Genomic DNA, 24972 nt, shown 5'->3' on the forward strand with positions numbered 1-24972 from the left:
CAACATGGAGAAAAAAATAAACATGAAACAGGAAATGATATCATAGATTGGACCCTTGCAGACCACTGTATGGGAGTCACCAAGTCTCTTAAAATATTAGATAATTAGAGCTTTTTGTGACAAAGCAAAGTTAAGGTTGTAAAATGTGTGACTCCCCAAAAACATAATGATATTTATCATTTTTTGATAATTGTAGTAATTTTTGATAATTGTTTAAAAAAAAAAAAAACAATTACATTGAAAAATGTATTTAGAAAGTGTACACTAACATGTATTCAAGGGGTAAGGAAAATGCTATTACTTTTCACTTGATGGTTACACCACATGACAGTTGAGTGATTAAATGTAAACTTTTGTTGAAAATGGTATAAAGAACTTGCTTGTGCTTGGCTTTGTTAAAAAAAAGAAAAAAAGCTTTTCTTTCCTTTATCTTAGACACTCTTATTTGTCATTGACCCCTATACAAAATGTTTAGTGAGTGATATATTTTTTTTTGTTGTATTTGTTGTTCATTAATAAGCTTCTTATTATTTTCAGCTGTTGTTTAGAAGCATATAAGCAGAGGTTTGATTGAAATTCTCCTTTTTCTCTTCCGTTTCAGTTGCTCCAGACCTGGACTTGACCAAACAGTTCACACACCTGGAAACTGCTCCCCCTAATCTTATTAAGTTGGTTGAAGCAATTGAGCAGACAGGTAATACTTCTGTCATTGAATGCCATGTAAAGGGCTTTATTGTTTGTGGTTTGTTCGTTAGAGAACCTGACACATGATATGAAGCGTGCAAATCCAGAGCGCCCTGCAGAGCGCCTCCAGCCACAAGAAAGAACGAAAATAAAAACGATTACTTTGGATTCCTTTTTTTAATTGATTGTATTTTTAATAGATATTTCCACATTGAAAATAATATTGGAAGCAGAGGTGTGAAAAATGTTTGTTATTGCACCATATGGCAGTTATTACCATCCAGATTTCCTCTATCGCTGTGAGCCGTCCCTCTCTTTCCCCCCTGAGTGAGAGACTGAGTGACGCTCGGATTGTCTGGCTTGACTGAAGCCGTCTTCTCACTTCTTCACAGACTAAAACAGAGCTCAGGGATTCAGCTGGGCTGTTTTCCCAGTTCTCCGATAGCGTGACTGGATATATTTATATCTCTGGGCTTTTACATTTAATGTTTAGATGTAACTGCTTCTCTAATCCAAGCTGGCATGAAAGATCTATTTTTGAGAGATGAGCTAACGCCTCGATTTTCTGCTAGGTCTGGACTCTAGGACACTATACAGGACATCCACTGCTTCAGCTTCTGACAGTCAACGACAGAGCCTCACTGGTAAGTTAAATCTGCAGTTCTCATCCTTTGACTGTCTTCTCTTGCACAGAAGTGGAAGAGTTCTATTCACATACTTGGAAACATATACAACATCAGGACTTAAGGATTTTGATTGCTTTAATGTTTTTGCTTGTTATTCTTAGTAGCTGTAAGTCTTTCTGTATGTCTCATTTTAGTGTAGATATTAGCTTGTGTACGTTAAATATTTTGTTGGTTATCAGCTCTAACATTGCTAAGAAATTTTAAAAATATTTTAAATGTAACTTTCAATTAAATTATTACATTGAAAAAAAAAAACATTGCATTAAATAATAAAAATACAAAATATATTTTTAATTATCATCTAATTTTTTTAAAGGTGACCTATTATGCCCCTTTTTACAAGATGTAATATCTTTCAGGCGTCCCCAGAATGTGTCTGTGAATTTTCAGCTTAAAATACCCCATGGATTTTTTTATTATACCATGTTTTAACTGCCTATTTTTGGGTGGAAGAAAAAAATGCACTGATTTGGTCTGTGTACCTTTTTATGCAAATGAGCTCATGCTCCCCGCCCCCAAGCTTGCGATTCCAATACACCAGGGGTCATCAACTATATTTGTCCAAGGGCCAGAATTTTTCTCTGCAGACACTGTAAGGGCCAGATACTCGTAATAAATTCGAATTGTATCCTAATATGTTATTATTTGATATACTAATTCTAATTCCAAATGTATTTTATTTTTTTACATATTACCTGTACTGCAGCAAGCCACCAGGGGGCGATAGCGATATTTTAGGCTTCATATTTGTGAGGCTGTCAAGCTGTCCATCACTGTCACGCAATTGTGCGCTAATCCCAGGCAAGGAAAATTTTGACATTTGTGAAAAAATGAGCACGTGAAACAATAAAAGATGTTCAATGAGAGCAACGCGTTTATCGTCATTCTTGACTGAAGGCAGGCTATGGCACAAGCTACTTTTCAGAAGGGTTTTTTTTTCTCTCGTTAGATTTAAAAATAAATAAATATGGAACGGACCCGAATATTCAAATATTCGTTCGGTGGGTTGGTATTCGATTTGAAAATTTGACATTCGAATATTTTTTTATTTTTATTTTTTGCACACCTGGGATCCCCCGCGAAACGATTCTCATTCCCCCTTGAATAAGGCCGGCGACACATTGGCTGCGTGAGCGTCTCAGCTGCGTGGCGTGTCCGTTTTTATTTCGGCTCCCATATTTAACAGGTTGGAGTTTGCACACTGAGACACGCGTCTCAGGCGCGCTCGAGCCACGCGGAAAACGCGTGCATGCTAGAAATAGAACCGACGCGTGTTCCAGCAACGGGAGTGTTCAGAACAGCGGAGTTTGTATGGACCGAAGTGCATGTCTGAGCTTGTGTTTTGTTGCTTTGACACTGTGGAAAATACAATAATAGAAACAAAATGTATTAGCATTTTTACCCGTTATTATCAATCTAAATTAATCTCGTTTTTAATTTAACTTAATTTCGTTTTTTCTTTATTTAAATTTCATTTTTGTTTATATAAATTTAGTTTTTTCTTTATTTAAATTTCGTTTTTTCTTTATTTAAATTTCTACCCTTACTGTGCCAATTTGTTAGTCAGAAAAATATTAGACTACCTTAAAAGTATTGCTTAATTTAACAGACCTGTGTGTGTGCGTTTTATATCACTAGTGCAGTGTCCGTTCTCGGAGCATAAGCCCTGCCCGCATGAGGTGCGCCGCTTCCCGCTCGCGCTGTTCTGACTGTAGTTTACTAAAAGTTTATTAATTCTGAATGTGTCGCGTCTCGCGTGTCCATCTATATTGCACCAAATGCGACACTGCACTGCCTTGTGAAGTCGATTGGATGAACGGTTCTCGAAATAATAAAAATGCAAACGGACATACAGACACAGATTCCTGCCTTTATTAGAGAGAAAAATATGTTCAGCCCCTCTCTCCGAAGAGTCGATGTTCATTACTACCGAAGCTTCGAAGCTCAAAAAATGGTATTCGGACCAGCCCTAAACTTTTTTCCTCTTACAAGGCTATTCCTGAATTCAGTATTATTCTGGGGGCCGGATGGAAATCTCTGGCGGGCCGGATTTGGCCCGCGGGCCGCCAGTTGACATTGCATGCAATACACTGATGCATAAATAATACAGGAGAAGCTCACACAGCAAATATAACTCTCAAAATGGATTATTAAAAACTGTTCGTGATGCAGCATATCAGATCACGTAGGTATGGCATGTATTTTGCTAACATTCAATTCTGAATGATTTTGATAGCATGTTGCACGGCTAACGTGGCTAAAGCTACACACTTTTGGAGAAACTCAATAAGAATGGAGATGCGTTTATGAATTATACAGACTGCAAATGTTTTCGGGTTAAACATAAAAATAACGACATGGCTCTGGTCTGGTCCGTGAATACAGCAAGAAACAATGGTAAATTTAGCCACATTTAACAGTACATTAGCAACATGCTAACGAAACACATTCAGAAAGACAATTTGCAAACATCACGAAATATATATGAAATTGGATCATGAACAGTTGGTATCGATCCATCCTTGAGAATCAACTTCTGTGCAAATCCTGTGTTTTCCTGACCCTCATGTGCAAAGCAGTCTGGTGTAAAATGACTTGCACATACTGGTATATGAATTTATCTGGATACATTATCTTCATAAATAAAATGACACCACTGCATCCTTAATGGCTCAGATGCCAGGAGTTTATGGAGACTATAGATCAGTGATAATGTTTACATAGCTAAGACATATCACAAGCTCAGGGACGGTCATTCTTGAGTGCTGCTGTCCTGCAGAGTTTTGCTCCGACCCAACTCACCTTCCTTCATGTCGCTTTAGTAATCCTGAAGACATTCAAGTGTGTTTGATCAGGATTAAATCTAAACTGTTGTCGCTTGCGAAAACAAAATGGCGGTGCCGTGGGTAGAAACGTACAGATTCAGGGGGCAGTAGTATTATAATAAGATCCCCTTCCTACGTCACAAGGGGAGTGAAATCTGAACGGCTCGTTTTTTCACATGCTTGCAGAGAAAGGCTTACCAAAACAAAGTCACTGGGTTGTCCTTTTTCACATTTTCTGGTTTGGTAGATGCACCAGGGACCTGATTATAGCACTTAAACATGGAAAATGTTCTATATAACATATAAATGTAATCACAAAAGCGTGATAACTAGGAGTGATACGGCAAAATAAGGGTAGGATAAAGTTACCCAGCGATTAGCTATTTGGTTACAATAAGTACCAACACATTTATGTAACTCTAATATGCTTGAAAGGGATGTATTGGATTAGATCTAAGGTGTGTGCTTCATGATGTGACCGGTCATTTGTCATGTGCAGAGCTGCAGGAGTTGGACGTGGGACAGTGGGACATTCATGCACTCTCGGACACTCTTATTCGGTACCTGCAGGAACTTCCTGCCCCCATCATCCCTCCCTCTGTTTATACAGACCTTCAGGCAGCAGTGCAACTAGAATCAGGTATGTGCCACTTTTCACTCATCCGTGCAGGCCGAAAGAGAACCGTGTATAGAAAGTAACAGAATTATATGAACTCGGCGAACAAACAGCTCAAATGTGCTGAGCGTCTGCCCTGTCTTTGCCTGTGCATCTGATGACGCATGCTCATGGTGATGTCATTCCTGAATAGACGTTCCCTCCGTGAGGAGACGAGAGCAGCTGTTGGAGGTACTGGGGAAGCCTGAAGTTCCACTGCAGAACCTCCTGACGCTGCATTATTTGCTCAGACACCTGGAGAAGGTCTGCCAGTACGCGGAGCACAACGGCCTCGACATTCACACCCTCGGCCAAATTTTTGGCCCTCTGCTGATCAGGGGCCCTGTGAGCGGGTGAGCAATTTCTATTGGCTGGAGACAAATTCTGGAAATGTATTGGTGAAAATTTGCACATGTGCAAACTATCTCCATTTCTATGTGTTTGATTTACAGGTCAGAAGAAGATGAGGGGTTTCCTGCGGTTGCAGTTGAGAGACTTCTTTTGGAGAGAATTTGGGAACAAGAGCCGACTCCTCCCGGTGAGTCATTTGCCATTTTTGCTATTGAATATTCTGTATTATATTTATATAACGTTAAATAATTGGCTTTTATGTTGTGATTTAAACTGAAGCCAAAGCAAATTATTAAAATATTATCTGGAAAAGATTTACTTTATTTACTAAGTAGGGTATCTTTTTTACCTTCTATTAGCAATGTTCAGAAAACATGAAATGAAACATTTTCCATTAAATTAATTTGAATGATGTTGAATTTGACATTATTGTTTGCCAAAGTTAAAAGCAACAGTGGTCCAGAAACTCCCTATGGATGCAGGCATGGTTACACTTCTATAAACAATGCTATTTAAATTTTTCCTTTTTTGTTTAGCTGCATATTTTTAAACATTTATTTATTTTTCATTACTGCCTACTTCCATTATAAGAGTATTTACAGTAAACTTGCCTATTTTTTACAATGAGGAATGTGATCAATTATTGTGGTAATCAACAACATGCCACAGATGCAGTGTAAACACACATCTGAGCATGTGAGCAAAGCAGAGGGACGCTCTTCTAAATATTACACTCTATGCCAGTGCGTTCACGGACCAAGCCAACGCTCGACTCGTGTATCGCTCACGCTTAACGGTTAAACGACATTTGCTCAAATCCCGCTCTGACATGAAATTTCTCTGTACTATACATCTTTCTGTTTGTATTGAATTTTTTGAATAAATGTTTCAATTACAGTAGGCCTATAGATAACAGCTAAGATAATTGTGGCTATAGTAGTATGCAATAAATGTGACGTGACTTAACTTGGATAGTGCCGAATTGCAAACAAATTCACATCGCTGTAATCAGATGATTTTTATAAACTGCTGTTTTCTTACCGCTGTTATTTTTGTTGAATGTTTATTTTGTTATTGAGAGGAAAGCACATATCACATATTTACATATTTGTCTAAATGGAGCTCTCATCAGTGTGGGTGGTTTTGGGGAGTTCGTTTACAGTATAGGGCCACGAAGGTATTTCAAACTTCTTTTTATCCATAAGCAAGAAACAAAAATGAATCTTTGCTGACTCAGTTTCTCCACACTCCCTTTCAACTTTGATGTTTACTGGGCATTTAGGCTATGTACAAGTTTCGCAACTTCATTAAAACAATATTTGAACTCCATAACCTTAGACCTACTGTTTATTTCACATATTCTCAGATTTTTTTTTGTTTTTTAAAGTAATTTAAACTTTTTTTCATCAAGGATGATTAAAATTTATCAAAAGTGACAGTAACAACATTGTCACATTGGAATTATAAGGTTCTATCTGACATTTTTGTCAAAATTGAGTTATTTGCATATTCGTATTCTGTGACAACTTATTTACTTACTTATATATGTAATGTTTTTTTTTATTTTTAAGTTGTGTTCATTTTGGCCACATACACACTGTAAGTTTCAGGAGTGACAACCGCATTTAAACCACATCGTTATGTGTGTATGGAACATGACTCGCTCTCGAAAATGTGATGACTGACAGTTTGGATAAGATGGCAATGTTCTGGCATCTCTCGTGTTTGGTATCCATTATTGTGGCCAAAACGTTATTAACAACTAGTTGTTCAGTTCAGTTCCGTATACACTGCATAAAATTTCTGTAAATGCGGTTGTCACTATCTGTATATTTCGGGAGTTAATTCGGTTGTAGAATGCGGTTTTCACTCGCGGATTTTACCGAACTGTGTGTGAACAGAACACGATTCAGCACTAAAAGGTGAACTGACAACCGAATTTAACTGCAGTGTGTGTGTATGTGGCCTTTGAGACTTTTTTTTTTTTTTTTTTTTTTTTAGAAAACAAAAAGAGTCTATCCACAAAGTTTGGAATGCAAAAACTTTGAAGCTCAATATCTCAAAACTGCTCAGAATGCAGATAGAACCTTGCAATTGGGTGGCAATTTATAATGTTACAAAATATTTCTATTTCAAATAAATGCTGTTTTTTTTCTTTATTATTATTATTATTATTACTTTCTATTCATCAAAGAATTTTGAAAAAAAAATATCACGGTTTACACACATATTGAAAAACTGTTTTCAACGTTGATGATAATAGGAAATGTTTCTTAAGCAGCAATCAAATCAGCGTATAGAGTACCCCAGGGATGACGTGTTTTTGTAGGCCAACCCGGAAGTTAGCGGCGCACGGGTTCCCTCGATCGAAAGCCTATGCATTTTTCCCATAGACTTTTGGAAAATCGCAGAAAATAAGCTCTGTGTTTAACAAAGGGTTATGACACTTACACGTTTTGTCTATCAAGATAATCTTTACAAGTTAATACAACATTTATAGATTTTGAAGCCTAAATAAAGTCGTCAGATATAAAAGGCTAACAGTAGGCTATAAACGGACTACAGCACACCATAGTCGCTGATCAATGTCACCACCACCAAGCTTCCTCAAACTTAATTTAGAAAACAACTTTTTATAAACATGCTCGCTGATTATGATCTGCGCTGTATATGAATACTTATCCACTTTTTCATGAGAAATGCTGTCCAAATATCCCGTTTTTAATGATGACGTCTAAAGTCCCCGCCAAAGGAAGTAGTCCCTTTCAGCAATTTGTTAGCAACCGCCGATTTTAAGACACAGTAAAAGTTAAAAAAAATCACAAGTGGGTTATAACTGGTGTGTTTTATGTCATAGATCAAAACGTGAAAGTATTTAGAGGCTTTAACCACAGACCTTATTTCAGGCGATTTAGCAAAAACCCATTCAAAAAACCCATAGACTTTACGGCGTTGGAACCGGAAGTCCTAAAATGCTAACTCGCGAAAATGCGTCATCCCTGAGGCACTCTATTAGAATGAGTTCTGAAGGATCATGTGACACTGAAGACTGAGTAATGATGCTGAAAATTCAGCTTTGCCATCACAAAAAAAGAAAATCTTCATCTTCCCTGTAGTGCAAGCATAAAGTCTACTCCAGAAGAGAAAACATCTTGTCATTGCTAAATGTCTAGGCTGGTAACTAAAAGGTTGCAGGGCTGTTCCCTGAGCGATCACCATTACACCCTTGAGCAAGGCAGGTGGCTCCAGAGACACTGTTGCTGTAATATAACATTGCACGTTTCTATGGTGATGATGCATGAAAGTCGTAAAAGCAAATGTTGGCCCCAGTGGTGTGGGGATAAACAAAGATTTATTTATTTGAATCGTAAATATTTGTATCTAATTTGCCTTGTTTAATCAGCGCTCCCTCCTAAACCGCCCAAAACCAAAGCCATGGCCTCATCTGTGACCAATGGAAACAACAGCTTACTGAGTGACGCTGAATGGTACTGGGGAGACATTTCAAGGTAAACCACAGACATAATTACCGGATCAGCTGTTATTAAGATCATCACACATTTCTGTATATGACGCATTTCTCTCTATTTGATGCACACGGGTTTAGAGAGGAGGTGAATGAGAAAATGAGAGACACTCCTGATGGTACGTTCCTGGTGCGGGACGCATCAAGCAAAGTGCAGGGGGAGTATACCTTGACCCTCAGGTGAGCGCTCACTCAGGCCAAACTGCATTTTGTGTGATATCTATTAGGAGCTGAATACACTGCGTAGGTGTGCTGCCGTATCATTTGTTTAATATGCATGATTACAAAGAGGAATTTCTAACAGGGACACAACATGATCAAAGCCTTGTGTTGTTTATTCCAGGAAAGGAGGCAATAACAAACTGATCAAGGTTTTTCACCGCGGGGGGAAGTACGGATTCTCAGAACCGCTTACTTTTCTTTCTGTGGTGGAGCTCATCAACCACTACCGGCATGAGTCACTGACCCATTACAACGCCAAGCTGGACACTCGCCTGCTCTTCCCCGTGTCTAAATATCAGCAGGTGCGACGCCTCTGCTCTTCACAAGGCTCAAACTGATGCGTTCTTTTCCACACAGTCTTCACGTTAATAGTATAATTTGCCTAAAATGACATTTCTGTCATTATTTAAACACCCTCATGATCTACCAAACTTATTTTTTAAAGAATATTCTTAAAGATCTTTTCAATATAACGACTGTTCATAGTGACCACAGATTTTCAGTTTCCAAAAAAACATAAAAGTACCCTAAAAGTAGTTCACATGATGTTAGATTCACATTTAAATGTTTTAGTGACACTGTTTTAATTAGCTTTCTGGTATATAATAATAATTTATAATACTAAATTTGTCATTAGAATTAATCTCCAACTTTAGAATTACTCCAACCCCTGCGTCCAATATGTTGTGCTTCATCTGGCTGTTTTGAACTCAATATTAGAGATGCACCAATACTAAATATCTCCTCCGATACCGATAGCCGATTATCCAGAAAGATATCTTCCGATATTGATAGTTTGATTTTCTTACAGAGAAAACAAAAACTCTTAACTAATGCTGGAAACTTTACAGGGAAACCTCTCATTTGGTACATTATTATAATATTAGAGGCTAAAATTAACAACACAGCTCAAACTAGTATATTCAACTAAATATTGAATTTATTTTCAGATATAATTACACTTAAAAACTGAAATGTTTGTATACAACTCAGTTGCATAAGGTAGTTTTCATAAACACTTGTCTTCATGACAAATTTATTAAAACATACATATATAATTAACAGTAAATAAGCTCTACTCGATCTGGCACTCTACAAAATGTTTGGTGTTGGGATTGGGAAAAACCACCGACCTGGTAAACCTGGCTTGAACTACAGTTGGTTCATTGGGTCAAATAGAGTCTGCTTTAACATTGTTATTTTTTAATTGTTAATGTTTTATTGTCACGTAACCTTTGACAGCCCTAAATTCAACACAAGAGACATTTTCTTCACACACAGTACGAGTTGCAGTCTGAACACATTTTTCCACCCCCTTTTGATTGACTGGATATAATTGGCCCTAATCATCGGCTGTTTTTAAACAATCAGCCAGTGGCCGATAGTGAAAATAATTGCTTTTATTGTTCGTTACCGATTATTGGCCGATACATCGATGCATTCCAACTCAATAGTGTTTTAAACGCCAATGCATTACGTTGAAAGGTCACGCCTGATGTAGGCGGAAGTACTGCGGTAGGGCGAAAAACAATCTAATTTTCTCCTCCAACTTCAAAACCATCTGATATTGTTGTTTTACCTTTTTTTGTAAAGGTCATTTGGCTTAATCTTTGCACATTTGCTAATCTTTGCACATTTACGTAATTGCCGCTTAAAGGAACTTGTCTGACTGAGTTCAGATGAAAAGGCCTTGATATACATAAAGCGAAATCGAAGAACATACAATTGTGATTTCGAACAAAATCTGTTCCAAAAAGTTAATTTCGGTGGTTCGAATCAGCTTGCCAGCACAAATTTCCAGAAAATTTTGTGCTGGCTGTTAAACACCTTTGAACTGCCATTGGTTCATGGCAGTTGTGCTAAAGGTGGGTGTGTCCGAAGGCTCTACCTTCTTTGACATGGAAATCGTTTCAGATTAATTTGTTCACCTATTTGTCCACTCATAGCACACAGCACTTATTTAAAGGTTTAGTTTACTTCTGAATGAAAATTTCCTGATAATTTACCCACCCCCAAATCAAGATGTTCACGTCTTTCTTTCTTCAGTCGAAAAGAAATTAAGGTTTTTGAGGAAAACATTCCAGGATTCTTCTCCATACATTGGACTTCACCTTCTCCATACATATAGTGGACTTCACCGGTTTGAAGGTCCAAATTGCAGTTTCAATGCAACTTCAAAGGGCTCTACGCCATCCCAGGCGAGGAATAAGGGTCTTGTCTAGCGAAACGAAAGATTTTTAAAAATAAAAATGTGTGTACTTTTTTACCACAAAGTCTTGCTCTGCTCTGTGCCACACATTACGTTGAAAGGTCACGCCTGACGTAGGCGGAAGTACTGCGGTAGGGTGAAAAACTTCATCTAATTTTCTCCTCCAACTTCAAAACCATCTGATATCGTTGTTTTACCTTTTTTTGTAAAGGGCATTTGGCTTAATCTTTGCACATTTGCTTTGTAGACACTGGATCTGTACTTCCGCCTACGTCACGCATGACCTTTGTAACGTGATTACGCCATGCGTGCGGATCGCAGACCTAGTGCAAGATGAGCATTTGTGGTTAAAAAGTATATAAATTTTTTAGAAAACGACTGTCGTTTCACTAGATAAGACCCTTATTCCTTGTCTGAGATCCCGTAGAGCCCTTTGAAGCTGCTTTGAAACTGCAATTTGGACCTTCAACCCAGTGAAGTCCACTATATGGAGAAGAATCCTGGAATGTTTTTCTCAAAAACCTTAATTTCTTTTCAACTGAAGAAAGACATGAACATCTTGGATTTTCATTCCAAAGTGAACTAATCCTTTAAATAGTCAGTCTGGGCAGTGTCTGACTGTTTGCAAACTACATGGCGTTGCACAGAGAGTAAATTGGGACCTTAATTATGTAAACTTCCCTAAGACTGATTTGTCGACTAGTCGGTCAGACAACCCACTGATTTTAATATAGTTTTGCACATCTCTAGTTAACCAACTTGAGGGTGAGAAAATAATGAATTCATTTTGGGGTAAATAAGGCTTGTGAACACATCTTCTTGTGCTCTGCAGGATCAGGTGGTGAAGGAGGACAGTATTGAGGCGGTAGGAGAGCAGCTGAAGGTTTATCACGAGCAGTATCAGGAGAAAAGTCATGAATATGATGTACTGTATGAAGAATACACACGCACATCACAAGTAGGCTGCATTTCATCTCTCCTTCAAATGCATTGGGATCTAATTAACTGAGTCACTAACGGAGATGCTCTGTTCGATCTCTCTCAGGAGCTGCAGATGAAGCGAACAGCCATAGAGGCCTTTAATGAGACCATCAAGATCTTTAAGGAGCAATGTGAGACCCAGGAGCGCCTCAGCCGAGAGAACATTGAGAAGTTTCGCAGAGAAGGCAATGACAAGGAGATTGAGAGGTAGTCTTGCTTTTCATTGCACATCACAGCTATATATCTATACAATCCATCATTCCCTGGTGTTACTTTGAATTCGAGTCATGTTTTGCCTTCTATGTCAGAGGGAAACTTTTTCACTGTCTATTTAGAATTCAGAGCAACTCTGAGAAACTGAAGTCCAGAGTGACAGAGATTCATGACAGCAAGAGGAAATTGGAACTGGACTTAAAGAGGCAAGCCACAGACAATCGAGAGATAGACAAGAGGATGAACAGCTTGAAACCAGACCTCATACAGCTGAGGAAGCTAAGGGACCAATACCTTGTGTAAGTACACCATGTGGTAGGAAACACTGTACTCTGGTTATTTATTCACAGGTAACTGCTGGTGATGTTAACAACACTGATATTGTTTTTGCAGATGGTTGACTCAGAAAGGCACTAAGCAAAGGAAGATCAATGAATGGCTGGGTGTAATGAACGAATCAGAAGAGTAAGTTCTGTTCGGTCTGTCTATGGAAGTGTGACATTTGTATGAAGCCAGGCCCAGGCACATTAGTCCAGTAGAACACCGCTTAGAGAATTTGCACATAAATGTGGACATCCTAACATTATAAAAAGGTTAAACTTCATCATGATCTAATGCTGAGTCAAGTTCATCATATCTGAAAGATTCCACTGTCAAGCATATGAAATAAAGGTTTTATTCAGAAAATTCTTGAATTGATGCTTTTTTTTCCCCCTCAAAAAAAAAAAGTAGAAATTCTGTCAAATATTAAATTGAAAGATTTTACCTTGTAATTTTACAGAGATATAAGTGGATTTATTTATTGTTTGCCATTGTATGTTAAACCACTGTTTTTGCCATGAAAATTGACTTTTTGGTTATGGCATGGCATAAAAAATGTAAAAAAACAATAAACAGGAACTTTAACTAAAATATTATTCACAATATTATATTATTAATATAATTCATTATTCTACTTCTGACCTTTCAGCTTCTATTCTCTGTTGGACGACGATGACGATCAAGCGCATCACGACGAGTGCTCCTGGTACGTTGGGGACATCAAGCGCACAAAGGCGGAGGATCTCCTGAGAGGCAAACGAGACGGCACCTTCCTCATCAGAGAGAGCCAGACCAAGAAAGGCTCCTATGCCTGCTCTGTGGTGTGAGTTACTGAAGCAATGCTCTATTCACTGCATCCAGCTTCACATTTGCTGCAACTAGGGTTAGCTGCTTATTCAGGTTCTATAAAAAAAAAATTAAAAAAGGAAAAAACATTCGGTTCTGTTAGTGGTATTAAAAAAAGTGTGTTCTTCCACTACTTATTCAGTAGCATTGCAGCACCAGATCTAGAGGTCAAAACGTTCAGTTTGACAAGAGTAGTCTGATAGCAAAACAAATGATTCTAATGAATACATTCTTATTTAGTGAATCAGAAAAATAGTTCATACAGTGTAGTCCGACTCCTGAAAAAAAAGATTTCTTTAGTGAATCAAACATAGAGCTTTCAACTGAGACAATATGCAGTTATTCAGTCCCTCCAGGATTTTGTGATTCAAATCAAGCAAACTCCGCAATGTTCGGAGGAGCTTGCAGTTTTTTCTTAATTGCTGCAGATTTTTTTTAACATGCATTAATGTTGCCTTCACGTGCTATCGGAAATTTGATAATTCCCACTTCACACGACACCATTATTATACAGCGCTGGGAAGAAAGCGCTTGAATTCACAGAGTTAATAACATCACTGTGAAATCTTGTGAGAAGCAGAATTCTCTGTTAAACCACAGATATCAGATCAAACTGTGCTGACGTGATCTGACATCTGTGGTTTAACAGAGAATTCTGCGTCGAAAGTGAATGCTTCTCAAAAGATTTCACAGTGTTGTTCTCAGTTCTGCGGTAAATTCAAGCGCTTTCTTCCCAGCATTGTGAAATCTGGAAACCATGAGAAACATTGTGCCATGAACACTAAGTGTAGGCTAAGTGTAACGTAGTAACACTAACAGAAATAACTTGTGGCAGAAATGGTCAAATGTTTTCAAGTGCTTTTAAGTGCTTCACACAAATTTTCCCAGTACTTCAAAGCTTTAAATATTGCCCAATTTGAATGTTATTTTAATGTGATGTCCAAAACATTATTTGTTCATCCTTTATAGAACTAAAATTTATAAAACTAAAAGTTTCACGATGTAGGAAAGCAAACACTTATTTAGAAATAAAAAAAGACAATAAATTACCACTGTAGTAGATGCTGCAAAGGAGCACTTATTGGCTTATTAGCCATTTCCACATTTTTAAAGGTGCCCTAGATTATGTTTTTAAAAGATGTAATATAAGTCTAAGGTGTCCCCTAAATGTGTCTGTGAAATTTCAGATCAAAATACCCCATAGATTTTTTTTTTTATTAATTTTTTTAACTGCCTATTTTGGGGCATCATTATAAACGCGCCGATTTTATGCTGCGGCCCCTTTAAATCCCATGGTCCACGCCCACAGAGCTCATGCTTGCCTTGAACAGTGCCTTAACAAAGTTTACACAGCTAATATAACCCTCAAAATGATCTTTACAAAGTGTTCGTCATGCATGCGGCATGCATGCGTCGGATTATGTGAGTATTGTATACTGTTATATTGTTTACTTCTGATTTTGAATGAGTTTGAGGCTATGCTCCGTGGCTAACGGCTAATGCTACTCTGTTGGAGAGATTTATAAAGAATGAAGTTGTGTTTATGCATTATACAGACTGCAAGTGTTTAAAAATGAAAATAGTGACGGCTCTCTTGTCTCCGTGAATACAGTAATAACCGATGGTAACTTTAACCACATTTAACAGTACAATAGCAACATGCTAACGAAACATTTAGAAAGACAGTTTACAAATATCACTAAAAATATCATGTTATCATGGATCATGTCAGTTATTATTGCTCCATCTGCCATTTTTCGCTATTGTTCTTGCTTGCTTACCTAGTCTGATGATTTGGTTGTGCACATCCAGACGTTAATACTGGCTGCCCTTGTCTAATGCCTTTTATAATGTTGGAAACATGGGCTGGCATATACAAATATTGGGGCGTACATATTAATGATCCCGACTGTTACGTAACAGTCGGTGTTATGTTGAGATTCGCCTGTTCTTCGGAGGTCTTTTAAACAAATGAGATTTATATAAAAAGGAGGAAACAATGGAGTTTGAGGCTCACTGTATGTCATTTCCATGTACTGAACTCTTGTTATTTAACAATGCCAAGATAAATTCAATTTTTCATTCGAGGGCACCTTTAATATTTATTAAATATATTAATGACATAAAAGTATTAAATATTATTTGCATCTCAACTCAACCTCAGTGATTTTCTGTCAGCCCTCACAGCGGTGCCAAATCAGGGGCTGGTGCCACCTTAGAACTTAAAGGGTTAGTTCGCCAAAAATGAAAATTCTGTCATTAATTACTCACCTTCATGTCGTTCCACACCCGTAAGACCTTCGTTCATCGTTATTCAACAATATCTAGTGATGGGTGATTTTCAAAACACTGCTTCATGAAGCTTCAAAGCTATACGAATCTTTTGTTTTGAATCGGTGGTTCGGAGCGTATATCAAACCTCCAAAGTCACGCCCCCCAGTGGTGAACCATTGAAATTTCGAAACACTTATGACGTAACGAAGCCTCGTTTACTGAATCACGTGACTTTGGCAGTTTGATACACGCTTCGAACCACTGATTCAAAACAAAAGATACGTAAAGCTTCGAAGCTTCATGAAGCAGTGTTTTGAAATCGTCCATCACTAGATATTGTTGAATAAAGTCGATATTTTGGGGTTTTTTTGCCGCACAAAAAGTATTCTTGTCGCTTCATAACATTAAGGTTGAACCACTGTAGTCACATGAACTGTTTTAAATATGTCTTTAGTAGCTTTCTGGGCATCTGAAAGTGTTTATTATCTTGCTGGCAATGGAGGCCTCACTGAGCCATTGGATTTTATCAAAAATATGTTCATTTTTGTTCCAAAGATGAACAAAGGTCTTGCGGGTGTGCAATGACATGAGGGTGAGTAATTAATGACTGAATTTTTCATTTTTGGGTGAACTAACCCTTTAATGTCACTGGTGCTACTGCCCTCAAATGTTAGTCTGGAGCCCTGCAATGGTTCTTGAGGTCAGAAAAGTAATAACAATGCTAAAAGAATGTTGTCTGTGGTATATTTTCACTGCAAAACAACAAGAAATGCTGTAAATATTGCTGCAAATTTTGAGAAAAGCAGCCGTAAATTCAGTCATTTTAAGCTGCAAAAATGAGAAAAAAGTCCCACAAAATCCAGGAAGGACTGGTTATTTGTCAGTAGCATTTCATAAAAAAACATTTGAAATGTCCGTTAAAAAGTATTAAATTTAGTTATTCAGTTAAACTAAATTTATTGATTAAATTAAATATCTTAAAATACAGCCTAATGTGATTTAGGGTGCTTTCACACTGGCAGTTTAGTTCAAAACGGGGCACGGTTTGCATAAAAAATGTGAAATCTGTCATGTGGACTCGGGTGCGCACTGGGGTACTGAACCTGAGACTACCTGAAGGAGGTGGTCTGAGATCAGTTGCACTCGAATTGTGGCGTGAAAGCAAGACGGACTCTGGTGCACACTTGTCCAGGAAGTAAAGTAACTTGCACATTTGTTTTATCTGATGACGTTGTATTTAGTTCCATAAAACGCACGTAAGCACGCATAGCCAGTGTAATCAGGGCGGCAAATGAATGTCAATCCGCTGTCTCCTCTAAAGATTCTGTTTGCAAGCAGCAGAAAGCTGACTTCATGCGACACATATACAGTAAAGCCAAGTGTTTTTTACTCTGCTGTGCATAACAACATCAAATTAATAAAAAACATGGTATATTGACTGCGTTCTGTTTTCTATCATTCTATCATTTAAATTAACGTGAGTGCTACATGATCAAAGTCTAAATGCAGTGCAGGTTCAGAGCACTTTGCAATCAATGAATAGTGCACATTTATGCCAAGAGTTTGCTTATGATCTAATGTTGATGAATTATAACAGTGTTTACTTTATGATGTAGACGTAGATGATTAAAACGGTGCATATTTTGTCTCCCTGCTCTTGAATGAGCAGCTGGAAGTAGTAAATCATAGACATTTAACAATAAGGGTCCTGGTGTATTTTAGGCTTGTTTATTATTCAAAGCCATTCATTATGCTTTTTTTCACAATATTATTAGTATTTTGGTTACACAATAAACTGTATCTGGCATGTAATTCAATGTAAACTCTTGTAGTTTCTTTCTGGGCTGCCTCGTCACAGGAGCGAAAGATTAAGAATATTATTTTACGCATTCAGTATATAGACATAGGTGGAGGGTGAACCAACTCCAGGGAAAGGCTATTAAGATGTTTCCCCTTTAAAAACAAAAAAAAAAAAAAAAAAACATTTAAACAGATGAAATGGTTTCAAGTTATGTGTTGCCTAGCAACAACCTACACATCTGAGCATAAACGCTCCCGATAAATTGTTTTTATAGCGGTTGCATTCACATACCACTGTTAATTTTAACGTGATTTGGCATTGCAGCCAGTATGAATAACAAATAACCATTGCCTTACCTAATGCAGCCAAATCCTGCATTTGGGCCAGGCCCAGTTCCAGAATCGAATCACTAAGGGTGCTTCTGAAATTAATGGGGGTGCTCTAGCCTTAATGCACATCTATTTCGACATGTCATATTTTTGTCCCGTCTATTGCTATGTTCATCACAATCTCAATCATTGCAATTTCGAGAGTGAATCCCACATTTATATGCTTTGGAACATGTATGTGGCCAAGTATGAAAAACAAGTTTTATTAAAATTCTGAAAATATATATATATATATATTATTAATAAAGCCTATCGCATAGAAAGCGCGTAACGAGCTCTCCCTTTATAATCACTAACAAGCTGTCACTGTTAATCGCGATCTCACAAAGTTCCGTAATAATCAGTGAAGCTGACTTCACAATGAATCTCTTTGAGCGGTGAGTGGATTCTAACTTAAACACCTCTGATTGGCCACTGCATTAAAGAAATCAACAGTTATGTTTGTGATTGGCTACATTGCATAATGCTGCAAAAACGCATTGTAAATAGAAACCTCTCCAGAGCGCAAACACAGATGCGAACTGGATCGTTTGCCATATCTGTTTTGCTAATGTGCTATTATTTTGGAGAAATCTGATCCTAGACCAGCAGTTATGGACAGCTCTTCTTTCTAAAAGCAATCAGAGGCAGCAGTCAGTGGTTTGAGTAAGAAAATTCCACGTTAGTCTCGAGTCCATGGCCAAGGGCAGGCTAAGCCTTGCGCACACTCCGCTTATGCATATGGATTTAGTAGTATCAGCACAGTAATCCTTTTATTGCATTTCTTTTAAAGGTGCCCTAGATTCAAAATTTGAATTTACCTCGGCATTGTTGAATAACAAGAGTTCAGTACATGGAAAAGACATACATTGAGTTTCAAACTCCATTGCTTTCTCTTTCTTATGTAAATCTCATTTGTTTAAAAGACTTCCGGAAAACACGCAGATCTCAACATAACACCGACTGTTACGTAACAGTCGGGGTGTACGCCCCCAATATTTGCATATGCCAGCCCATGTTCCCAACATTATGAAAGGCATTAGACAAGGGCAGCCAGTAACGTCTGGATCTGCACAGCTGAATCAACAGACTAGGCAAGCAAGAACAACAGCAAAAATGGCAGATGGAGCAATAATAACTGACATGATCCATGATAGCATGATATTTTTAGTGATATTTGTGAATTGTCTAAGTGTTTCGTTAGCATGTTGCTAATGTACTGTTAAATGAGGTTAAAGTTACCATCGTTTCTTACCGAATTCACGGAGACAAGAGTCGTCGCTATTTTCATTTTTAAAAATTTGCAGTCTGTATAATTCATAAACACAATTTCATTCTATATAAATCTCTCCAACAGTGTAGCATTAGCTGTTAGCCACGGAGCACAGCCTCAAACTCATAGAGAATCAAATATGAACATCAAAATAAATACTTTACTCACATAATTCGAAGCATGCATACAGCATGCATGACAAACATCTTGTAAAGATCCATTTGAGGGTTATATTAGCTGTGTGAACTTTGTAAATGTGCTGTAATATAATCGAGAGCTCGTGTGGCAGGGAGCACGCGAATTAAAGGGGCGGCGCGCTGAAAAAATCAGTGCATAGTTAATGATGCCCCAAAATAGGCAGTTAAAAAAATTAATTAAAAAAAATCTATGGGGTATTTTGAGCTGAAACTTCACAGACACATTCAGGGGGCACCTTAGACTTATATTACATCTTGTAAAAAAGCATTCTTGGGCACCTTTAAACACATTATCATCGTATCAAAAAAAAATCCAATATCGTCTTAATCCATATGTATTGATGTATTGGTACAAAGCAAATTTAATACATGTATATATTGAATTAAAACAAGTCTTGAGTAATTCAAATTTTCAGTTATCCTGTTATGCAGTTGAATGTGTGCTTCGGCTTGTTTAAGTGAAAGAAGCAGATTTACATGATTTGTTTTGAAATTTTATCAGTTTGTTTTATTTTATTTGTGCAAGTCTCAAAAAGTCCTAAATTTGATTTTAAAAATTCTAAAAGAATCATTAATGGAAGCAGAAGTGTTTAAGAGGAATTGGAATTGGAATCTTCAAATTCTTTAGAGTTCTCCTCCCCAGCTGTGACCTACACTTCCTTAATATCGCCCTCTCGCATGACACATGTTCTTCTTTTTCAACAGAGTGGATGGAGAGATCAAGCATTGCATGGTTTACAAGACGGCCACAGGTTTTGGATTTGCTGAGCCCTACAACCTTTATGGTTCCTTGAAAGACTTGGTCCTGCACTACAAACACACCTCTCTGGTCCAGCACAACGACTCACTGAATGTAACCCTGGCCTACCCGGTCCTCGCACAGCCGCCTAGATGAGCACCCTGACACGAGATGCCAGAGGACACGCATATAAAAGCATGATTAAGCACATTATACAGAGCAAACTATACTAACACCAAACTTTTATGTTTATCATAGAGAACAGATAAGCACAGTATATTATCGTAAGTAAATGTATGGCTTTTTTGTAAGCCCATAGTTTTCTGTATCAATCAAAGTCAGCTGCAGTAATTACGGTAATATCACAGCTTGAGTATTTGTTGTCCCAACACAAGAGAGAGGAAAGTGTCACATGATTCCATCGAACTAGTGTCGTAGTCCTGGATATTTTCGATTAGGACACGGGTCAGGGACGAGATGAGGAATTAACTGAAAGTTGCAGCTGTTGATAATCAATCTTTTAGCTGTAATTCTGCATTCGCGGCATGTCGTGATTACCGTAATATCGTGATGACAACGCGTGATGTTCTATTCTGAGCTATACCGTAATTAGGGTAATAATGACATGGCGTGAACGCAACTTTATGTCACTGTGTATTTGTTTGGTAGTTCGCTTCTGCCAACCATATGAATAGATTCCTCTCTATGTGAGTTGTCCTGTAGATGATGTGAAACAAACCTTTTTTTATATATCAGATGTGGTCTAGGGACTCTGAAGTCCTTTTAGCTTCTAATCTGCCTCTTAAAAGCTAGTCGTCATGGTGAGAATAAATAGCCATCAACGATTGTGTACTTTTATTTGAGATTTTACACCACAGAACTGAAGTCTGGCATCTTAATGGTTTCTGTGGGCTGGTATTGGTGCTTCCTGCTTTATTTTTGATTCTTGTAACATGAGAATGATGCATAGCTATAGCGAACCATTAAAATCCAGAGCAAAACAAATGTGATCCCAAAGCAACGACGCACACAGGAACTTTCACTCGCTTAGAACGGTTTCAAAGGGGCAAAGCAGGTTATTCAACAGATGCAAGCAAAAATGGAACGGAAAAACCCTCTTGTGAAAACACCTGGGTATGATTACAGATTTTTGAGGAAATTATCAGGTGCAAGTTGATTATATTGTGGTAGTAAATGAGTCCTAATGGTTGTTGGGCGTTTTGTAACTGTACTCCCCCTAGTGTTGTCAGATGATACCCTGGTCTGTACATCATACAGTCACCTGGATGAATTTTTTTTTCTTTTTTTTTCATGAGTGATCATATGCTTTATAAATCGAGCAGAACCAGATAACAATTTTATGTTTGCTTACTAAGAATCAGTGATTTAATCACATTTTTGGAGAGGAAATGGTTTTAAAGTGCCTTCTGCCCATGTGTCCCTGAGAAGATTTCTTGGGATTGGGGCAGTACAGAAAGCTTCACTTCCATAGATTCAGTAATTCAGTAATTTTATATATATATATATATATATATATATATATATATATATATATATATATATATATATATATATATATATATATATATATATATATATATATATATATATATATATACTCCTTAGCCCTACAGCCAAAAGGAGGATCATCCCATCAAATGCATTTTGTTAAGTATTTTAAAATAAGTACTTTGTAATTAAAAATAACTCTCTGTTAGCTTGTAAGCTTTTAGTGAGGTTTGGTCTTAACCAGTATGCACTTTCATGGATGTTAATTTGAAGTACAACAGAAGTAATTTCATCCATTTTTAAGGCCTGTTCACACCAAGACAAATATTCAGTGCGATTAAACATTTTAATTTGATTGAATGACTGGTAATGCTTTCAGAGTGACATGAACATTCCCGTGCCATCAATGCGACAGAATTTTTTTATTTTTACAGAGAGGTGTTCTAGTCTCTTATCCATTGAACTGCAAATACTTTTGGTCACATGCTCAGAGCCGCTGCCACTGTTACATAAAGCTACAACAGAGTACAGTTTGGTTCCGGAAGTAAAAAAATCCCATTAATTTTCTCTCGCGATTGCGAGTTTACATCTTGCAAATCTGACTTTTTTTCTTGGAATTTTTAGTTTACATTTTGCAGTTCCATTTTTTTCCCCCACCATGAAACTTCTTCTTTTTTTAGGTTATATAGAGTATGCAAGTTAACATCGTGCAATTCTGACTTTTTTGTCTGAAAAATCAGAATTGTGAGATATAAACTCTGAAGAGATAAAAAGTTGCAATTTCCTTTATTTATTTTTTCCTGTGGCAAAAATAAGGTTAATTATTTTAACAATAACTTATAAAGTGCTAAAGACAGACCTGCGACAAGTTGCAGACCAACAAAAAGTTGCATAGCACTTTGTGTAAAACGTGAATTTCTGACTGAAGTGACAATTTTATTTAGCCAGTTTGTGGTTTTATAAGCATTGGTCTAAACATACTATAAAATCTGACCGTTCTGAACATTCATGTTGGTGTGAACAGGCTTTTATTCTGGCTACATTTTAAACAATAAAAATAAGCTACCAAACTATCAAAAACAGATGCCGTGTATTTTAATTGATTTAAAGGGCAAGTTGAAATTAAAACTTCATCAAAACCTTGAAACTTGCCTAAATTTAGTGTATTCTTCGCTTTTGACATCCTCCTTTTAGATGATGGATTCATTTTAGTTTATAAATCCACAACAGACAATAAAGCGGAGCAGGTTTTAGTTTTGTTGGTATACTCCAGTTAGTTTCATCCTATCGACGGGATGAAGTTATTTTGCTATGATGGCGTGGAGTGGAGCGAGAACAGAAACACTGGTCATGATTCCTTGAATGTTCTGACTGACTGACGTCGGGTCATTGAGAGCACAGAGAATGAGCCAGAGTGTTGGATGTGACGAGTTCGTGTGAGAAAAAGCAGTGGAGTAAAATCCTCTAAATGCACTATACAAGCACATCTTGAGGTGATTATGAGTGACAATTAATGAAGCTTGACAGTCTTTATGAGCAACAGAAATAGATTAGGTACACATTTTAGTTACAAGCCTATAATGTCATAATGTGTTATGATCGTGCCGAAGTGGGTCTGTTCTTTGTTTTTATTTTCTTTAACTCCTTTTTAAAGAGAGACTATAATTGTATGTCAGTGTTTTGTTTCTCATTGTAAGTAATGACCTTACAGATTCAAAGATAAGCTAGCTTGAATATTTCTCTTCCATTCAGTACAGTTACAAATGTTTACAGTATCAGATTAACCAAATAGAAGATGTATTTTCAAATGTGCTCTGTCTGGTCCTGCAAGGAATCTGTCAGAGTTTTAATTTTTTTTTTTTTTTTTTTTTTTCTCTGTTGTTTTAAACTTGAAGATTTTGTTTTCCTCCTTTGTTCACTTTAAACAGTGCTCCCTCACCTCGCAATATATTTTCTTCTGAATAAAAAGGAAATTTAATATGGTCTTTAAAAACGCAGCTATGACCCAGAGCGGGTTTCCCAGGTTTCTTCGTCCTTGATTTTTTTTTTTTTCTTTTTTTTTTTCTTTCTTTCCATAGCAGACATATTTTTTCAAGTTACATAGAATGATAAAAGTCCAGAATGAAAAGTTATGAAAACGATATGCTGATTTCTATCTAACTTCCTTTTGTAGTCTCAGTTGGAGCATTGACTAAAATTAGCAGTTCTTTTTTCCCCTTCCTTGTTTCTATGACAAGATATAAACTGAAAATAAGATACAGCAGGGTCAAATGTTTAATAGACATGTATTTTTGTATTTAGTGGTTATGACATAACCACTAATTATCCTTTACCTCTTTAAACTAAATGATACCTTACTGTCTTGTTTCCCCTGAGTGCATGAAGTAGTCTGTTGAAGATAATGCACACCAAAGTGCCATTAGACATGGAGGATGGGGAGCACTGTTAGTTACCCAGTACATTTCTACTGGATATGTGTGTGTGTGTGTGTGTGTGTGTGTGTGTAATGTGTGTGTGTGTACAAACTTTATGTACATACTTCTGTTTCCTTTTACTACTTCTGTTCTGTCCAATCTGTTTTTGGGTGCAGATTTTTCAGTGTACAGTTTGCATCAGTGTTGTTTCTCTCAAACAGGTACACAAGCATTACAGAGATATGGCTCTTTAATAGGTAGATGGAATTATTTTTAAGACAATAAAAAGATATTGAGTCTATTGCACCTTCTTGTCTGTCATCAGTTTGATCTTGTGATGTGTGATGCGATCCCGTGGCTTTTAACAGGGAATGTCACGCTGAAGCAGCAGAAAGTACCGTACCGTGAGCTTGTTTGGTCAGTTGACACTTTGGCATGTGTCCTTGGATTACCTGGGGGTGGAAAATCTGTAGCAACAACATAGAGAATATTTCAAATAAAAGTTCACCAACAGCTAGATCAGAATGGTTTTAAATTGTTAAATATGCTGACAATATTTTTGTTCCTCTTTCTAAGAATGCCAGACGTCTGAATTTTATGCAACAAATCTTTTTAAAGTTGCATGAAACAGAAATTGTAATCATCTTCCCCATTGTGACGTACATCCAAGTGAAACGGCTACTAGAAAGAGGAAAAAATGAAGGGCAGGGCTTGATTTTGTCCATTGGGATGGTTTGTTTGCATAGATGCAAACTTCTCACCTTTCAGTGACAACTCGCCTTTTTGAGATCAAAATAGGTCATTTATGGGATTTGCATAGATCCAATGAGAAAGTGTTTTTATGGGGTGGGGTGGGGTGGGGGGTCTTACAATGGTAC

General features: G+C 37.3%; 1 protein-coding gene across 2 annotated transcripts in view; it reads left to right on the plus strand.

The window, feature by feature from the left end:
• The window catches only part of pik3r2 (phosphoinositide-3-kinase, regulatory subunit 2 (beta)), a 45109-nt gene extending 20709 nt beyond the window's left edge, over positions 1–24400 (plus strand). For both annotated transcript variants that reach the window (XM_048163467.1, XM_048163468.1), the window contains exons 3-16: positions 602–694; positions 1257–1328; positions 4695–4835; positions 5005–5203; positions 5303–5388; positions 8605–8710; positions 8809–8907; positions 9071–9251; positions 11991–12116; positions 12204–12346; positions 12475–12651; positions 12746–12817; positions 13323–13496; positions 20138–24400. In XM_048163467.1, the coding sequence (XP_048019424.1) occupies positions 602–694; positions 1257–1328; positions 4695–4835; positions 5005–5203; positions 5303–5388; positions 8605–8710; positions 8809–8907; positions 9071–9251; positions 11991–12116; positions 12204–12346; positions 12475–12651; positions 12746–12817; positions 13323–13496; positions 20138–20327 (1859 nt within the window). In that variant the 3' untranslated portion in view covers positions 20328–24400. The remainder of the gene's footprint in view (positions 1–601; positions 695–1256; positions 1329–4694; positions 4836–5004; positions 5204–5302; positions 5389–8604; positions 8711–8808; positions 8908–9070; positions 9252–11990; positions 12117–12203; positions 12347–12474; positions 12652–12745; positions 12818–13322; positions 13497–20137) is intronic.
• The last annotated feature ends 572 nt before the right edge of the window (positions 24401–24972 follow it).

This window comes from Megalobrama amblycephala, linkage group LG17, assembly GCF_018812025.1.
Source record: "Megalobrama amblycephala isolate DHTTF-2021 linkage group LG17, ASM1881202v1, whole genome shotgun sequence".
Lineage (NCBI taxonomy): Eukaryota > Metazoa > Chordata > Actinopteri > Cypriniformes > Xenocyprididae > Megalobrama > Megalobrama amblycephala.